Raw genomic sequence first — 19,338 nt, 5'->3', positions numbered from 1 at the left:
ATGGCAGGCGGCAGTCTCAAGGTCAAGATCTGAGGACAGTCCGAATCGTAGAATAGGTCAGAAATTCAGGAACACCCTCCAGGGAGGATCAGGAGCAAGGAGCCAAGAAGCCAAGGCAAGGTCTGCAGGCCAGATCTTGCCTTAAATAGGATGGGTGCTGACCTCAGGAGGGGGAAGGGCCATGGCATATTCCCACTTCAGTCCCTTTCAATTTCAGAGGGTGGCGCGTTCGCGCCCCTAGAGCACCCGGGGGGAGTGAGGAGCCTAGGGAGGCATTCAGCCGCGTGCCGGCAGGAAGTAGTGCTAAAGAAGCTGGCAGCATCAGCCCGGTGGGAGCCCGTTAGGAGGAACTGCATTGGCAGCGACTCCCCGCCGTCACCAATGTCCCGTAGCCTGCTTGAGCCAAGCCGTGGGTGAGTACATGAAGTCGGTTGCGGAGGGCCACATCTGGCAAACATAACAGTACCCCCTCCTTTAAGCCCCCCCCCCTCCTGAGGGTCTACGTTTCCTGGGGTGATCTGTGTGGAACTGTCTAATTAGGCTCTTGCAAGGATGTTGGAGGAAGGTTCCCAGGAATTTTCCTCTGGGTCGAATCCTTCCCAGGATAGCAAATACTCCCATCTCCAACCTTGTCTCCTAATATTGAGAACCTCGCGAACTTGGTGCGTGGTCTCATCTTTGGCAGTAAGTTGTCTAGGCTCTGGGGTTCTCCGGGAATGCCAGGAAAGTACAAGGGGTTTTAGGAGCAGACATGGAAGAAATTGTGTATCTTCAGAGAGGCAGGTAGGCGGAGCTGATAAGTCATGGGCCTCAATTGCCAGAGTACAGGGAAGGGGCCGATGTGCAGGGCCAGGCGCATGGACAAGACCCTCAGGCGAATGTGGTGGGTGCTGAGCCACAATTTTTCTCCCCGCTGGAATTGAGGTTCTGGTTTTCAGTGACGGTAAGCAAATTTCTTAGCCGTCAGGGCAGCCTCCCGGATCATCTGTTGAGGGTGGATCCACAGTTCTATCAACTTTTTGGCAATCATCTGAGCGGCAGGCAACAGGACAGATAAGAGGAGCGGTAAGGGTGGAAGTGGCTGCTTACTGTAGACAATTTAGAAGGTGAAGCTCCAGTAGTGGTATAGGGATGCATGTTATGTGAAAACTCTGCCCAGGGGAGCAGGTTAGCCCAATCGTCCTGATGAGTATTGACATAAGTTCTTAGGAATTGTTTCAGGGCACAATTAGTCCGCTCCGCTTGGCCATTAGGCTGGGGATGATAGGCGGTCATGAAATCCAGAGAAATATGTAATTTTTTGCAGAGGTTCTACCAGTACCTAGTGGTGAACTGGGGGCCTCGATCAGAGATGATATGTTGTGGCAGTCCATGTAGATGGAAAATGTGTTGAACGAATAACTCGCCAGTTGGGAAGCCGAAGGAAGACCAGGCAATGCTGTAAAATGTCACATCTTAGAAAAGCGGTCGACTACCATCCAAATGACGGTGTTGCCCTCCGAGGCGGGTAGATCCACAATGAAATCCGTGGATATGTGCATCCAAGGTTCTTCTGGGGCTGGTAATGGATGCAACAGGCCCCATGGTTTCCCCACTGGAGTCTTCTGCTGGGCGCAGAGAGGGAAAGAATCCACATATGTCCAGATGTCCTTGTGCATCTCTGGCTACCAGTAGAACTGTTTATTTATTTATTTATTTATTTATTTATTGGTTTTTATATACCGCCGCTCATCAAAGATATCACGTCGGTGTACATAGAACAAAAATACGCAGTTGCGTGTACATATAACAGAATAATAATAGCTGAATTCAACAATAAATTAAAACAGTAAAATACAATATAAAGAAAGAACAACTTATTTAACGGAATATTAGATAGTAATATAGAGTAAAATAAATGTGATTGCATAAATGAATCTAGTATTAAGGCTAAAAAAACTAGGGGTATGGGAGGGGTGGGGAGCAAAATGGAACAGGAGCAAAAAAGGGGAGCAAAATGGAACAGGAAGGGAAGAGAAAGGGTAAGGAAGGAAAGGGTTATATACATATGTACAAAGGGCAAAATCAATGATTATGAGGGAGTAACAATAGTACTAGAATGACTAGAAGAGGAGGGCATAGTTAAATTAAAGGTGAGAGAAAAAGTGTAGAGATAAGATGAAAGATTGGCAGACTAAGAAAAGGGAGTAATAGGAGTTAAGAGAGATCATGAAAGTTAGAAACATATTAGAAACAGGAGAGTTAAGGGGAACACGGAAAAATCAAGTGTAGGCTTTAGTAAAAAGCCATGTCTTGAGCTTTTGCTTGAATGTCTTGGAGGACAGTTCAAGGCGTAGGTCAGTGGGCATAGTATTCCATAGTGTAGGGCCAGCTATGGAAATGGCACGAGCTTTGGTGGATGCATATTTAAATAGTTTAGGTAATGGGGTTTGTAGAGTAGCAATATAGGGATTTCTAATAGGCCTATTAGAATTATTGAATTGAAAGGTGTTGGAGGGCCAATTCATTTCTGGGTTGTGGAGGGCTTTGTGAATGAGTGATAATATCTTGTATTGTATACGGTAGTGGACAGGGAGCCAGTGTAATTTCTTAAGTATGGGAGTAATGTGTTCCCTTGTAGGTGTATTCGTGAGAATGCGAGCTGTCGTATTTTGTAGGATTTGTAGTGGGTTTATGGAATTTTTAGGCAGACCTAATAGTAACGCGTTACAATAGTCAATTTTCGAAAAGACCATAGATTGTAACACAGTACGAAAGTCAGAGAAGTGAAGTAGTGGTTTAATTTTTTTGAGTGTGTGGATCTTAAAGAAACACTCCTTAAGAGTGGAATTAATAAATTTTTTGAGGGACATTTGATCATCTAATAGTACTCCAAGATCTCGGACTTGTTGAGAAAATTGTGTGTGTGGTGGAATAGTATGTAGTAGGGGAGTAGCATGTAGGGGGGTAGGAGGTGAGATAACCATGAGTTCCGTTTTTGTGGAGTTAAGGGCAAGCTGGATGGAGTTTAAGAGGTTGTTAATTGAAGTGAGTGTGGATTGCCAGATTTCTAAAGTTTTTGGAATGGAGTCTGTAATGGGAATAAGAATTTGTACATCATCAGCGTACAAAAAGTGCGGTAACTTAAGGTTTGAGAGGAGTTGGCAGAGGGGTAGTAGGTAGACATTAAATAGGGTGGATGATAGTGAGGAGCCTTGGGGGACTCCCTGCGCAATGAGGATTTCTTTGGATACATGGTTGCCAATATTGACTCTGTAATGTCTGTCGCTGAGGTAGGAACTAAACCATTTGTGGGCATGTTCAGTTATACCAATATCAGAGAGGCGCTCAAGGAGGATCTGATGGTTTACAGTATCAAAAGCAGCAGAAATATCCAATAAAATTAGGAGATGGGATAGTCCTTTATCTAAGCTTTTGATAAGGTAATCAGAAAGAGAGAGAAGAAGGGTTTCTGTACTATGTAATTTACGAAAACCGTATTGCGACGGAGAAAGGATTTCATATTCATCCAAGTAGTTACTAAGTTGGCAGTTAATAGTTTTTTCTAAAATTTTTGCAATGAACGGGAGATTAGAGATAGGACGGTAATTGGTCAGATCCGCTGGGTCAAGCTTAGGTTTTTTTAGAGTGGGTTTAAGGATGGCTTGCTTTAATGGGAAGGGTACTATGCCAGAATCAATTGAGGCGTTGATGATCTTTGAGATGGAAGGGGCTATTATGTCAGGTATGGTGAGTAAAAGCTTCGTCGGGATGGTGTCAGAGGGGTGGGATGAAGGTCTGGCTTTTTTGAGTATGGATTCTATTTCCATAGTAGAGGTGTGTTCAAACTTTGTAAGTTTGGTAGAGAGTTTGCTAGGTTGTACAGTGCAACCATTTTGTGGAGTGTGGGAGGTGGTCGCAAAGCGTGTCATGATTTTGTTGACTTTATCATGGAAGTATTGAGCCAATTGTTCGCATTTGTTTTTTGCCTCTTCATCAGGAATGAGATTCGGGGTGAGGTTGGTGAGTGAGGTGACGTAATCAAATAGGGCTTTGGGGTTGAATTGGTACTGGTGTATTCTAGAGGCATAGAAATTCTTTTTGGCAAGATTGATTTCATTGTTGTAGTTGTATAGTGAGGTCTTGTATCGTGCCAGAAGAGTAGGGGAGGGGTCTTTGCGCCAGTTTTTTTCAATTTTTCTAAGGGCTTGTTTCCGTTCTTTTAGTATGGTATTGTACCATGGTTTTTTTGCATTTCTTTGAGAAGATAATTGTTTAGTAATAAAGGGGCAGATTTTGTCAGCAACTGATTGTGTATGCTCAATCCATGATGCAAGGGCCGTATCAGCATTGCTAAAGTTAAGGTTGTTAAGGGCATATGGCAGTGCAGACGTGAGTTCATCTTTGTTGCATGATTTGCGGATTTGTAAAGTTGTAGATACAACAGGCATGGGTTGGAGTAGGGCCTGCATCCAGACCCGTTCAAGGTGGCCAGCGATGTGGGATCGTGAGCCTAGCCAAAGACCTTATTACGGAGTCTTCTAGGAACGACCGTGTTACCCAGCGGCACGATCTGGCTGGCGGTGAGGATGACCCAGGCTGGATCTATGATATGTAGTGCAGGCTTGACGTGGTCTTCCAGAGAGAATGAGCGGGAGAGTGTGTCCGCTCAGAGGTTCTTGGCCACAGGTTGATAACGGAGCTCGAAATCAAATTGCTTGAAGAAAAGGGCCCAACAAGCTTGGCAGTGGTTGAGGCGCTGCTCCTGCTTGGAGGTGTTCGAGGTTTTTATGGTCCGTGTAAACCATAATACGATGCTGTGCCCACTTGAGCCAGTGACGCCACTCTTCGAACGCAAGTTTTATGGCCAAGAATTCTTTGTTGCCTATGGCGTAGTTCCGCTCAGCTGGGGAAAACTTCCTAGAGAAGAAGGAGCAGGGATGCAGGGTTCCTGACGAGTCATGTTGGCTGAGCACCACCCCTACTCCTTCGGAGGAGGCAACCACTTCCACCGTAAACGGGAGCCTCTGATCCGGCTGCTGGAGACACGTCTTGTGAAGAAAGGTCTCTTTGAGGGCTCGAAAGGCTTTTACCGCTTTGGCAGGCCAGTTTTTGATATTGGCCCCCTTGCGTGTTAGGGCTGTGAGTGGTGCGGCCAACTTGGAATAGTTCTGGATAAAACTATGATAATAATTTGCAAAGCCAAGGAATCTTTGAAGGGGCCCATAAGCCACTGGGTTGTGGCCAATCCTGGATGCACTTAAATTTAGCTGGGTCCATCTGGAAGCCTAGAAATGGAAGGGACTCATTTTCAAATACGCACTTTTCCAACTTCGCGTACAGGCGATTCTCCCTTAGGCGCTGTAGGACTTTGGCAACATCCTGGCAATGAGCGGGCAGGTCCTTGGAATATACCAGAATGTCGTCGAGATACATGACCACACAATCATAGAGGAGGTCACAGAACAGCTCATTCATGAGATTTTGGAAGACGGCGGGCACATTACTGAGTCCGAACGGCATAACCAGGTACTCATAATGGCCATCCCAGGTGTTGAACGCCATCTTCCATTCGTTACCCTCACAAAACCGAACCAGATTATATGCCCCCCCCCCCCCCCCGAGATCCATCTTAGAGAAGACCCTTGCCCCCTGAAGGACAGTCAAACAGTTCGGCTATGAGGGGAAGCAGGTACCGATCTTTCACGGTGATGGCATTCAGTCAACGGTAATCAATACATGGGCGAAGGGTCCCATCCTTGCTGACAAAGAGGAAGCCGGCCCTGGCTGGGGAGGTGGATTGTCGGATGAAGCCCTTTTGCAAATTCTCCCGGATGTAGAGGTATGGAGCCAGGTACCACATTAATGGCATAGTCGAACTCCCAGTGTGGGGGAAGTGTATCAGCGGCCTTTTTAGAGAAGACATCTGCAAATTGGCCATATTGTGGAGGCAACCCATCTAGGACCGGAATACTGGAACAACAAGATGAATCTGCGACCTTTCCCAAACAGGTCTTTTGGCAAGCGGGACCCCATTGGGTCAACTTAACGAGGTTCAATCAAACTGGGGATTGTGCTGCTGTAGCCAAGGTATGCCAAGCACCACAGGATGGATAGCCTTCTGAATGACGTAGGAGAGGCGTCTAGGTGGTGTGAATCAATGCGGCACTGCAACGGAACAGTGAGGAGCGTGATCCTACCTGGAAAGGGATCCCCATGGATGGAGGAAAGGGTCAGCGGGATTGGACATGGATATGTGGGAATTAGTAATTGCTCCTCAATGTCCTGCATCAAAAAATTTCCTCCTGCTCTGGAATCCACTAAGGTTAGGGTTGGAAAATTACGGCCTCCCACGGAGAGTGTCACTGGGAGTGTTAATAGGGGAACTGGCATGGTCAGGCCTAGGGTAACTCCCCCGGTGAGACCTAGGCCCGGGAGCTTACCAGACAGACAGGGCAATGAGCAATGAGGTGCCTGGAGATTCCACAGTAAAGGCAGAGGCCAGCCCATCGATGCCTCTGATGCTCTTCGGGAGACAAGGACCCTCTTCCCAATTGCATAGGCTCCTCTGTCGATCCTTCCAAAGATGGGGGAGACCGTGAAGCGGATGAAGGATGTCGGGGGCGGATGAGAGCGGCCATATGCCTCCTTGGCCCCTGTTGCTCATGCATCCTCTCCTACAGGCGGTGGTCTATCCTGCCCACCATCTTGATAAGAGCATTCAGGGAGGTGGGAAGCTCACAGGCCGCCAACTAATCCTTGATCTTCGGGAATAGTCCATCCAGAAAAATGGATCTAAGGCAAGCCTGCTCCCAATGGAGTTTAGTAGCCAGGATTCTGAATTCAATGGTGTAATCCTTCAAAGAATATCCTCCCTGGCAGATATGCGGAAGTTTGGTGCCTGCAGCTGCCAGTTGTCCAGGGTTCTCAAATACCATTCGGAACAGGTCTAGGAACCAGGGAAGATCCTGGAGAATAGGATCTGAGCGCTCCCACAAAGGGGATGCCCAGGCCAGGGCCTTACCCTTGAGCAAGGACAGGATAAAGGTGGTCTTGGTAGCGCTGTCGGGAAACAGAGCGGACTAGAGGCAGAAGTGCATATTGCACTGATTAAGAAACCTCCGACACTGCTGGGGGTTACCATGGTAGCGAGGTAGAGAGGACAGCGGAATGACCGGGTGTGAAGATGGTGCTGCCATTGGAGGGCTCGGTGTGGATGGAAGTAATGTACTCACTGAGGCCACAGAGTCTAAACGAGCGTTGAGGCATTCCATAGATGCCACCAGAGTCTCCAGGACCCTCTGCTGTTCCAGGATCTTCTGAGCCAAGCCCGGGATGGCTTGCAGGGCAGAGGCCTCCGCCGGATCCATGGCCTTGGCTTACTGTTCTGCTCGTGGACCCCTGAGCCAAGGGGGAATTGGCGCCACTTGTGGGGAGGAGCCTCACACGCCCCCACTATTGGCAGGCGAGGCCGGAGGGGAGCAGAGACCACTCTGGAGCTTCACCACTACCAGCCCATGTTCCCCTCAGGTTGAGCCCTTGGGTAACGGGGCCGGCTGGACTTACGTGGGATCTCTGGAAGTCCCAGTGGAGTGGTGATGCTGGCTGGAGCCAGGTGTGGGGTCCGGATACCGATGAGGGTTGGAACAGTTGCAGTTCTGAGGCCGGGATTCTGGCAAGGGTTGAGGCTGGCGGTGAATCTTGCGGTCGGTGTCCAGGCGGCAGGCGGCAAATCTCATGGTCGGTTATTTGGGCAATGGACGTGGCAGGCAGCAAGTCTTGTGGTTGGTTATCCAGGCAAGGGTCGTGATAGGCAACAGTCTCGAGGTCAAGATCCAGGTGAAGGTCAAGATCCGAGGACAGTCCGAAATGCAGATTAGGTCAGAACTCAGGAACACCTTCCAGGGAGGATCAAGAGCCAAGAAGCCAAGGCAAGGTCTGCAGGCCAGACCTTGCTTTAAATAGGATGGGTGCTAACCTCATATTCCCACCGCGGTCCCTTTAAATTTCAGAGGGTGGTACGCATTTGCCTACCTAGAGCACCCAGAGGGAGTGAGGAGCCTAGGGCGGCGTTTGGCTGTGCATTGGCAGGAAGCAGTGCCAGCAGCGTCAGCCTGGCGGGGAGCCCACGAGGAGGAGCTGCTTCGGCAGTGACTCTCCACCGTCACCAACATCTCGGGGCCTGCTTGAGCTGCGGTGCAGCATGGGTGAGTGAGTACGCGAAGCCAATCACTGAGAGCCACGACCGGCGAACGTAACATTCAGGAAGATCTCAGTCCTTTTTGCCTAAAAAGCCAAATAAGGATATGGGCTCCGGGACCAGAGCATCTCTATCTTCGCAATGATGGTGTGGGATCCCACCTACTGGTTCCGGAGATAGGCGGACATCTAATTCGCTTTTATCACAGGTGGGCTCAGACTACTGGGTTCTGAATGTCATAAGAAACAGCTATGCTTTAGGATTTCTCCAAATTCTTCTGGATGCTTTTATGGTTTCTCCTTGCAACTTGCTAATGAAGAGAGTGGCAGTAGAGGCTACATTGAGAAGGCCAATAGACCTCAGGGCTGTAATTCTAGTTCCCAGATCAGAGGAAAATATGGGGTGATATTCTAATTATTTTGTCATTCCCAAGAAGGAAGAGGGTTTCTTCCGACCAGTCCTGAACCTGAAGGGAACCAACTGGCATATGCACGTGACTTACTTCAGAATGGAAACCTTACACTCCATAATTATGGTGCTACAGAAAGGGGAGTTCCTCACGTCTCTCAATCTGACGAAAGCCTATCTACTTATCCATATTAAACAGGAGCATCATCGGTTTCTTCTTTTGCCGTTCTAGAGCACCATTATCAGTTTCAAGCCCTACTATTCAGTCTGGCTTATGGGGCTCTGAACGTTCTTCAAGTTCATGGTGGTAGCGGCATCTCTGCGTAAGGAGGGCATTCTAGTCCATCCATATTTGGATGACTGATTGCTTCGAGCCAAGAATGCAGGAGAAAGTCAATTAGGGTCTTGCAAAGTGATCTGCCTCTTTCAGGAGCTAGACTGGGTGGTGAACTTAGCCAAAAGCAGTCTACAGCTGGCACAGACCCTGGACTACCTCGGAGTGCTATTTGATATGGAGTAGGGCAGTGTTTCTGCCAGAGAAATGCATCTGGAAGTTGGTGATTCAAGTTCAGGCCTTAAGGATAGCCATTCATCCAATGGTGTGGTCTTATCTGCAGGTCTTGGAGTCAGTGGTAGCAGCAATAGAGGTGGTACCCTGGGCGAGGGCACATACGCAGCCACTTCATAAAATGGAAAATGTCATAATGCCTCTGTATCGCTCCATGGTGAGACCGCATCTCAAAAAAGATATAATTGCGATGGAGAAGGTACAGAGAAGGGCTACCAAAATGATAAGGGGAATGGAACAGCTCCCCTATGAGGAAAGACTAAAGAGGTTAGGACTTTTCAGCTTGGAGAAGAGACGACTGAGGGGGGATATGATAGAGGTGTTTAAAATCATGAGAGGTCTAGAACGGGTAGATGTGAATCGATTATTTACTCTTTCGGATAGTAGAAAGACTAGGGGGCACTCCATGAAGTTAGCATGGGGCACATTTAAAACTAATCGGAGAAAGTTCTTTTTTACTCAATGCACAATTAAACTCTGGAATTTGTTGCCAGAGGATGTGGTTAGTGCAGTTAGTATAGCTGTGTTTAAAAAAGGATTGGATAAGTTCTTGGAGGAGAAGTCCATTACCTGCTATTAAGTTCACTTAGAGAATAGCCACTGCCATTAGCAATGGTAACATGGAATAGACTTAGTTTTTGGGTACTTGCCAGGTTCTTATGGCCTGGATTGGCCACTGTTGGAAACAGGATGCTGGGCTTGATGGACCCTTGGTCTGACCCAGTATGGCATTTTCTTATGTTCTTATGTTCTTATGTTCAGTGTGCGATGCTCTCACAGTGGAATATGCAATCACAGGAGTATACAGTAAGGCTCCACTTGCTGATGGAAGTAAGCTAGCAGTTGCAGTGGTGATTGCAAAGGGACCACCTCAGGAAAGGTTGGTGCTCACAACAGACACAAGCCTTCTAGGTTGGGGTGTTCACTGTCAAGTTAATGGTGCAAGGTCAGTGGAATGTCGAGGAATGACAGTGGACCATCAGTAGTTTAGAAGCACATGCAGTTCGCTTGGTGTTTCTACAGTTTGCCAGGTTGTTGGCAGGTCAAGTAGTGAGAGTAATGTCCAACAATGCCTGACAGTCACCTACATAAATCATCAGGGTGGAGCCAGATGTCATCAGATGTCAGTGGAAATAGATGCTCTCAATCAGAACATGAGCAGAACAACATCTTCAGGCATTATCCACCTCTTACATTGCCGGGAAGGACAATGCGAGGGCTGACTTTCTCAGCAGACAGGCCTTAGACCCAGGAGAGTGGGAACTGGTGTATGACATCTTTCAGCTCATAGTTTCTCAATGCGGTTAGCTGCATCTGAATTTAATGGTGAGCCACAGCAACACAAAGGTGCCAGAGTTCTACAGTTGTAGAAAGGACTTGAGGACATTGGGAATCAATGCTCTTGTCCAACAGTGGCCACAGAGCAGATGTTATGTGTTTTCCTTCCCTGGCCAATGATTGGCAGGGTAATTCGGAAGATTGTGAGTCATACTGAGACCGTGCTTTGCCATGGAGGCTGTGGTACACCACCTTCCAACTATTCCTATTGGTCAGTCCTACGAGACATCTGGTTAGGGAGGATCTTCTGCATCTGGGGCTGGTCATGCCCAAAAATTCAGGTTGGTTCTGTCTTACGGTTTGGTCTTTGAGAGAGCTCATCTATTGAGGCGTAATTATTCTCCAGCAGTGATATCCACATTGCTTTGCGCTAGAAAGTTTTCCACATCTCTGGCTTATATTAGGGTTTGGAGAGTATTCAAGAACTGATGCAGGGTGACAGGTTCTCACTCTCTCACAGTAGAGATCCCACTGATTTTGGAATTTCTGCAGGAGGGATTGGTTAAGGTTTGGCCCTAAACACTTTGAAGGTGCAAGGGGCAGCTCTTGAATGCTATAGGGCAGGGGTCGGGAACCCATGGCTCGCGAGCCAGATATGGCTCTTTTGAGGGCTGCATCTGGCTCGCGGACAAGTGTCGCCACACTTCGCGGTTCCCCGCTGACCCAGCTGCTCCCCGGTCCTCCGCCGCCCGGGCTTAAAATGCTGTCAGCCCGGGCGGAACGCGGCAGGACAGCTGGAGTCAGCGGCACCGGCGTGCTCTCTTCTCCCCCCCCGCGGCCCGGAAGAGGAAGTGGAGAGCATCGGGTGCCTGCGCGGGAAGAAGAGACCACACTAGCGTGGTCTCTTCTTCCGCGCAGGCACCCGATGCTCACCACTTCCTCTTCCGGGCCGCGGGGGGGGGGGGGGAGGAGAAGAGAGAGTCAGCGGCACGACTGGAGTCAGCCGGGTGCCTGCGCGGGAGTCATCGGCTGCCAGCGCTGGAGTCATCGGGTGCCTGCGCGGGAGTCTTCCCGCGCAGGCACCCGATGCTCACCACTTCCTCTACCGGGCCGCGGGAAGAAGAGAGCACGCCGGTGCGCTCTCTTCTTCCCGCGGCCCGGAAGAGGAAGTGGTGAGCATCGGGTGCCTCCGACGGGAAGAAGACTGCAGCGCGGCTCGGAGGAAAATGAAGAGTTTCAACCGCGACCGATGGGACTCCGCCTTCGCCTCCGCGAGGGCTGAAAATGAAGGAGGTTAGCGTTGGGAGGAGGCTGCTGCTGCCGCGAGTTCCCGGGGTGGGCGTGGGGGAGAGAGAGAGTGAATGAGCGAGCAAGCATGTGTGTTTGAGATCCTGTGTGTGTGAGTGAGAGATTGCATGTATGTGAATGATTGAGAGCCTGTACATGTGAAAGAGAGTATGTCTGTGATTGAGAGCCTGCCTGTGAGAGAGAGAGCATGAATGTAAGTTTACCATTGGGAACCTGTATGTGTAAGTTTGTGATTGAAAACCTGTTTGTGTGAAAGAGTATGTGTGTATGATTGAGATCCTTTGTGTGTGAGAGAAATCATGTGTATGTATGATTAAGAGCCTGTGTGTATAAGTAAGAGAGAGATCATGTGTGTCTGTGTGTGATTGAGAGCTGGTTTAGGTGATGGAGTATGTGATTGAGAGCCTGTGTTTCAATGAGAGAGAGAGACCATGTGTGTCTGTGTGTGATTGAGAGCTGATTTAGGTGATGGAGCATGTGAGTATGTGATTGAGAGCCTGTGTGTAAATGAGAGAAAGAGAGGACATGTTTGTAAGCATGTGAATGAGAGTCTGTGTGTGAGAGAAAAAGACAGCATGTATTTATGTGATTGAAAGCCTGTGTGTGTGTGTAAGCGTGAAAAGATAGACAGCATATGTGTAAATGTGTAATTAAGAGCCTATATGAGAGAGAAACAACATGTGTATATGTGAGTACTGAGAGCATGTGTGTATAGGTGTGTCATTGACAGCCAGTGTGAGAGAGAGTGCTGGTATGTGACTGAGAGAGGAGAAAGTTCCAAGCAAACCACCCCACCTCCTGCTAATTCAGAACAATCTCAGGACACCTGGATATCAAACGTTCCCAGGTATGCAGAGCAAAAACATTTTTGTATCCTTATTATTTTTCATTACTGGATCTTTGTGTCTGCTATTTTGAAATATTTTGTTGGTATCTGGAAATGTTTTATATGAGTTTTTAATTATTGGATATTCCACTCATCAGCTGTTTCGAAATATGTTCTTTTTGTTAGTACAGTTTTACTGCTGATGATTTTATATTTCTTGATTTGTTTTATAAGGATGGGTGATGTTTCTTTTTTCCTTTGTTACACTGCATACAGAGACTCTGGCTTGTTGCAGTTTCCAATTCAGTTTTTTCTGCATGCTTCTTGTTATGCATTTTGGTCTCTTTATTCTATGTTAGGTGAGGGACAGCACGTGATTCAGGTGAGGTTTTCTGCTGGCGTGTTGTTTCTGTGTAGGACTCTATAGCAGCCTGACTTGGTCCGTTTTCCTAATAGGAGATGTATTGGTGTCTTAAGGCCTGGTGTAATATTTTCAGAGACTTATTGTACATTAAAAGTGTGATCTTACATAAAATGCACATATTTACTTGTATTTAGTTTTAAACATATTGTATGGCTCTCATGGAATTACATTTTAAAATATGTGGCGTTTATGGCTCTCTCAGCCAAAAAGGTTCCTGACCCCTGCTATAGGGGGTGGATTAATGGCAGGTCCTTTTCCTCCCATCCAGATGTGTCTAGGTTCTTGAAGGGGATTAAGTATCTACTTCCTCCCTTGCGCCTACCGGTGCCTCTTTGGGACCTTAATCTGGTATTGAGATTTTTGGTGGGCCCTACCTTTCGGCTGCTGCATGATTTCTCCTTGTAGTTGCTTACCCCGATTTGTTCGGTGAGGCATATCTCCGAGCTGCAGGCTCTTTCTTGCTGTAAGCCTTTCTACGAATAACTCTGGGGGCTCAGGACTGTACCTTCATTTTTGCTGAAGGAGGTATCTCAGTTCCATTTGAATCAGTCTATTTCCCTGCCCATACTGGACAGGGAAAGAGATGAGCAGGATTATCGGTTGTTACATGCCTTAGATATGAAGCAACATCTGATGTGGTATTTGAAGGTTGTTACTCTCTCCTTGAGGAAGACTGATCAGTTGTTTGTTCTCCATGATGGAGGTAGACAAGGGAAACTAGCGTCACGGGTGATAGTAGCCCGTTGGGTTAAAGAAGTCATCATGGCTGCCTATGTGAATGCCAATGTTTCATTGCCTAGGCAAGTCAGGGCGATTTCCACTAGAGCACAGACGATCTCTTGGGGCGGAGATTTGGTTGTTGTCGCCTGTCGAGATTTGCCGGGGAAGCAATGTGCTCCTCTTTACATACTTTCTCCAAGCATTTGCGCTTGGATGTTAAGGCTCAAGAGGATGCGGCCTTCGTGCAGGCGGTGTTGACAGGAACACAGACAGCCTCAAACCCATTTCGGGCTTTGGTACATCCCTCCTGTGTGGATTGGCCTGCCAAAGTGAGAGGAAGGTGACATTACTTCTTACCTGATAATTTCCTTTCCTCTGAGGAAGGCAGGCCAATCCACAATCCCATCCTGGGCTGCCTATTTGATTTTGGTTTCAGTTCAACCCTTATTCAGGGACAATGCAGAGTGCTCTTTGTTATGAGTCATTTGAAGGACTGGTAAGTGAAGTAGCAGCCCCTAAGGCCAGTTGATGTTAAATTTTTTACTGAGCTCAGTACTTTTGAGTTGGCTGGAAGTAATGAGTTATTGGCTGTTAATAATCATGTTTCAAGTATAGTTAATTTGTCCACAGTTTGGCTTTTCTAGAGATACTGGCATGCTGGTGTCAGGGCAGAGCTATATGTTGGTGACGTCAGCGAGTCCGTTTTCTCTCTCCATCTGCTGGTAGGAGTACATAACCCGCTCCAATGCACACTGGACCATAGTATGAAAAAGCGCAAAAATGCATTGTCTGCAATTTGTAGGCCCAGACCGAAGAAAACCCTGATAATTGAGTATTAGAGGAATGTAGTTGACATTGAGAAGAATATAATTCCAAGGTGTTTGCCATTGAGCAAAGTGAACTAGAATACAAAAGCTCGAGAACCAAGACAATTTTAAATTTACTTCTAAGCCCAATAGGCAGCCAGTGAAGACTACACATGACTGGAGTAACATAGTCTGTTCGAGACACTCCTAATAACATACAGGCAGCCGAATGTTGAATCATTTGCAAAGCCTTTAAATATTTTTTAGAGAACCCCATATAAAGGCTGTTGCAGTAATCTAACTGCCCATATAGCAAAGCCTATAGGAGCGATCTAAACGGATCATTAGGCAACAACTTCTTTAGTGGTTTTAACAGCTTCAACTTAAAGAATGCTGATTTCACCACTTGATTCTCTTGATTTTTTAAACAGACAAAGCCTAATAAATCTCCCATATTCCGGGCCACACATAACATTGGTAATTGCAGACCTCCATAGTTCATTGCCAATATGGTGTCCTCTTACCTATCCACATAATAGAAGTTTTGGAGAAATTAAGCATCAACATATGATCCTTTTCCAAGTCTCTACAGATCTCATAAAGTTCTCAAATAGAACTATATAATCAGTACTGTTCCTCTGAATGGGGATATAAAATTGGAGATCATCTGCATGAATAAGGAAAAAAAAATTTCTGACCTACGCAGAACTTCACATAATGGCTATATATAAATATTAAACAAAATAGGTGCTAAGATAGAACCCTGTGGAACCCCAATCTAATAGAGATCTAATCTGTTTCCCCCCTGAAACAGACACATTATTTGCTGTCAGTTAAATATGACTGAAACCATAAGAATACTGAACCGCCAATGCCTAATTGAGACAGCCTGAACAGTAGTATCTCATAGTCAACAGTGTCAAAAGCTGAACTAAGATCTAACTGTATGAGGATCTCAATGTGACCCTCATCCATCTCTTGCAAAATAAAATCTGACAATAAGATAAGCAAGATCTCAGATCCATGGTTTTTATGAAAACTGTATTGGCAACTGTCCAACACTGTATTGTCATCCAAAATCCAGTATTTCAGTTTGTGAAATAATAATAAAACTGAAATATATAATATATGTCAGATACCTTAGTATATAAATGCTTCCATGGTTGTCAGAGGTGTGAATAGCAAAGCAAGCTTCTTAAACCTTCTTACAAAACTAGATAATGTCATACTATATTACAAAAATGTACTGTGGCTTTACAGCACAACTACTAAACTGATAACATTATTATTTATTAAATTTAATATTTAATTTCACTTGAAATTGAACAAGAAACCAGCAGTTCACAAAATATAAATCGTATCTATTACAAATATAAGACAAAATTACATATTTTTCTCTCCCACTTTTAGGCTGTTTATGAGTTTCCTGGTAGAGTCTGGCATATGGAGCTAGTCATGCCTCAAGGACAGCTGTACATTCTATGTTCCAATCATGGAATCTATTATATATCAGTGAACCAACGAGGCAGGTGAGACTGAGAGCTACAGTGGCAGAACATTCTTGATTCAGAGAGCCACTTAGTATAGATAATTGTCTACTGTAATTAATCATAGTGAACCTAGCCCTTAAACTACACATTTTATGTTTCTTAATGTTCCCCGATGTAAAAAAAAATGATGTCCCATTTTCTTTGTCTACAAGCAAGGTTGAATTAGCCATGACACCTAGATGATGTAATCCAATGGCTCCAAGCAGACCCTTCTCTCTTAGCTCATAGAGCTTTTGTTCTACTGAGTATGTGCAGAAATTCCTGTATGAGCATTGCCTTGTAAACCCCTCAGTCTTTTTTCATCTGATCACAACACAGACATGAACTCTATCTTTCTGATTTTTCTTGATTGATATCTTGTAATATTAATTCTTTCCAAATTTTTGAGTTATTTTGTTGCCTCGCTGCATGGCAGTCTCCCAAACAGCACTTTTCAGTGATATAAATAAAAAAAATAATAAATCATTTTTCTTTACAAAATGTCTGACACCAAGAAGCCTGCCATAAAACTCATTTATTCCATCCAGGACCTTTATCTCTCTAGCATGTCTGATTTTCGCTTACCTAGTCAATACTGGGGTAATTGAAATCTCCCATTATTACTGCACTACCAATTTGGTTAGCTTCCCTAATTTCTCTTAGCATTTCACTGTCTTGGCCAGGTGGACGGTAGTATACTCCTATCACTATACTCTTCCCCAACATGCAAGGGATTTCTACCCATAAAGATTCAACTGCGCATTTAGTCTGATGCAGGATCTTTATCCTGTTAGACTCTATGCCATCCCAGACATAAAGCGCCACCCCACCATCAAGATGCTCTTCTCTGTTATTGCAATATCATTTGTACCCTGGTATAGCACTATCCCATTGGTTATCCTTTTTCCACCATGTCTCTGAAATGCCAATTAAGTCTGTCATCATTTACTGCTATACACTCTAATTCTCCCATCTTAATTCTTAGACTTCTGGAATTAGCATATAAACATTTCAAAGTGTGTTCCCTCTAAGTACCCGGATCAGTCCAGACTCCTGGGTTTTGCCCCCCCTCTAGCAGATGGAGACAGAAGTTTACCAACAAACTCCGCCTTATCTAGGATGGTGCCACCTACAGTCTGGCAGTATTCTTCTGTCTCCAGCAGATGATGGGGGTGCAAAACCTACAATCTGTGCTAGAGCCTAACTTAGAATTTAAGACAGTGTTAGTTTAGACAGGTATTTAAAAAAAAAAAAAAAAGAAGTGTTTTTCTCTGTTGTGGCTTGACTCTCCCTTCCTTTCCGATCGCAGTGGGGGTATTTTCACACCGTTTTGCCCTGTTCTCGGGGGGGATGGGGGGGCCAATAGTTTTTTCATTTCAATTTTTTTTATTCAGTTGCAGCAATGCCGCAGCAGGCCGCATGAGCGAGCCTGTCATGGGACGGGCTTTGTCGAATTGCCTCTCGGGGGAGAGGGAGTCTCCCCGACCCTGGGTCCAGACGGTCACCGGAGCTTTCAGGGAGTTGCTGCCCCCGGTTTCCGAGTCTGGAAAGTCTTTGAGGCATGGTGTATAAGTAATGGGGTACAGGCCTTACGGTCTTCGGTGTCTCAGGTTTTATCTTTCCTTGAAGAAGTTTGATCAAAGGTCTAGCTTTCAACTCTCTCAGAGTAGAGGTGAGGTAGAGTTGAGGGTCACACGTTGTCCTCTCATCCTGATGTGGTTCGATTTCTTCGGGAGGTTAAGAATTTGCGCCCTCTGGTTAGGAGAGTTTGTCAATCCTGGAATCTTAATCTCGTTCTCCGAGGTTTGTGTGAGTCACCTTTTGAACCTCTCCGCAGAGAAACTCTTAAGGATTTGACCTTGAAGGTTGTTTTCCTGGTAGCAATTTGTTCTGTGAAGAGAATCTCTGAGTTGCAGGCTTTTTCTTGCTGCGATCCATTCCTTCAGATCTCAGACTCAGGAATGTCCTTGCAGATAGTTCCCTTATTTCTTCCCAAGGTGGTATTGACTTTTCATGTTAATCAAACGGTGGAGCGTCCAGCTTTCCCGGAATTGGATGTTTCTGCGCCTCCTGTGCGGGAGCTAAGAGTGTTTGACATCTGTAGGACTTTGCCAAGGTATCTCAAGGGAACGAATGATTTTAGGACATCTGATCATCTGTTCATTTTATGGAGTGGTGCGAAGAAAGGTATCTAGGCTTCCAAAGCTACCATTGTGAGGTGGCTTAAGGAGGCTATTGGGTCAGCATACATTCTCAAAGGCCATCAGGAGCCTGAAGGTTTGAGGGCTCACTCTACACGTTCTCAGGTGATCTCGTGGGCGGAGGCCCAATTGGTTTACCACAGGAAATTTGTAGGGCGGCAATTTGGAAGTCACTGCATACTTTTGCAAGGCACTACCATCTAGATGTAGGGGATCTTGGTCTTTTGGTGAGAGTGTCTTGCGAGCGGGACTCTCCTGGTCCCACCCTAAGTAGGGAGCTTTGGTACATCCCAAGAGTCTGGACTGATCCGGGTACGTACAGGGAAAGGAAAATTGGTTCTTACCTGCTAATTTTCATTCCTGTAGTAACACGGATCAGTCCAGAACCCGCCCAATCTATGGAGGTGGAGAGTCGTCCACTCAGCTGTAATCTTTTTGGTACAGATTTTTAAGATTATGGAATACAGACTCGTTGGAAGACTTTTTTCAAGGTTTTAAAAGTTTTGCAAGTGTTTTGTGCTTTGGTACAGATCAATACTGATGAACTGCAGGTGGCACCAGGGATTATGAAGCAGTGTCAGTGAAACTTTCTGTGTCTCCATCTACTGGCAGGGATGAATAAACCCAGGAGTCTGGACTGAACCGTGGTACTACAAGAACGAAAATTAGCAGGTAAGAACAATTGTCCTTTCTAAGTCAATAAACAAGGAGGCATAGGGTAAGGCCCTTTAAATTCACCCTTACCCTCGGCGGCTCCAACGCCGATCGTGAGCCATCCAACGCCGTCCTGCCGTCCTCGAGGCCCACCCACGAAGCAGCCCTCCTAGGACCAGCCAATAGGAGCAGCCGCTCCCATCAGCCAATCCAGAGAGGCTCCGGAGGCCTTTAAAATTGAAACCAGCCCGGCGGATCTTCCTTCTTCTTTCGTCGGACGCTGCGAGGGAGGGCCTGAGCAATCGGCGCTGCAGACCCACCGGGGTAAGGCCCTATAAATTCACCCTTACCCTCGGCTGCTCCAACGCCGATTGCGAGCCATCCAGCGCCGTCCTGCCGTCCTCGAGGCCCGCCCACGAAGCAGCCCTCCTAGGACC

At 46.4% G+C, this 19,338-nt stretch overlaps 1 protein-coding gene across 3 annotated transcripts in view; it reads left to right on the top strand.

Annotated features, from left to right (window-relative positions):
- Positions 1-19,338, top strand: part of FAAP100 (FA core complex associated protein 100) — a 105,519-nt gene that overhangs the window by 34,894 nt on the left and 51,287 nt on the right. For all 3 annotated transcript variants that reach the window (XM_029599229.1, XM_029599230.1, XM_029599231.1), the window contains one exon: positions 15,928-16,046. In XM_029599229.1, the coding sequence (XP_029455089.1) occupies positions 15,928-16,046 (119 nt within the window). The remainder of the gene's footprint in view (positions 1-15,927; positions 16,047-19,338) is intronic.

The sequence above is a fragment of the Rhinatrema bivittatum genome, chromosome 4 (genome assembly GCF_901001135.1).
Source record: "Rhinatrema bivittatum chromosome 4, aRhiBiv1.1, whole genome shotgun sequence".
NCBI classification, from domain to species: Eukaryota; Metazoa; Chordata; class Amphibia; order Gymnophiona; family Rhinatrematidae; genus Rhinatrema; species Rhinatrema bivittatum.
Note: the sequence above shows the minus strand (reverse complement) of the source record. Positions and strands in the feature narration are given on the sequence as shown.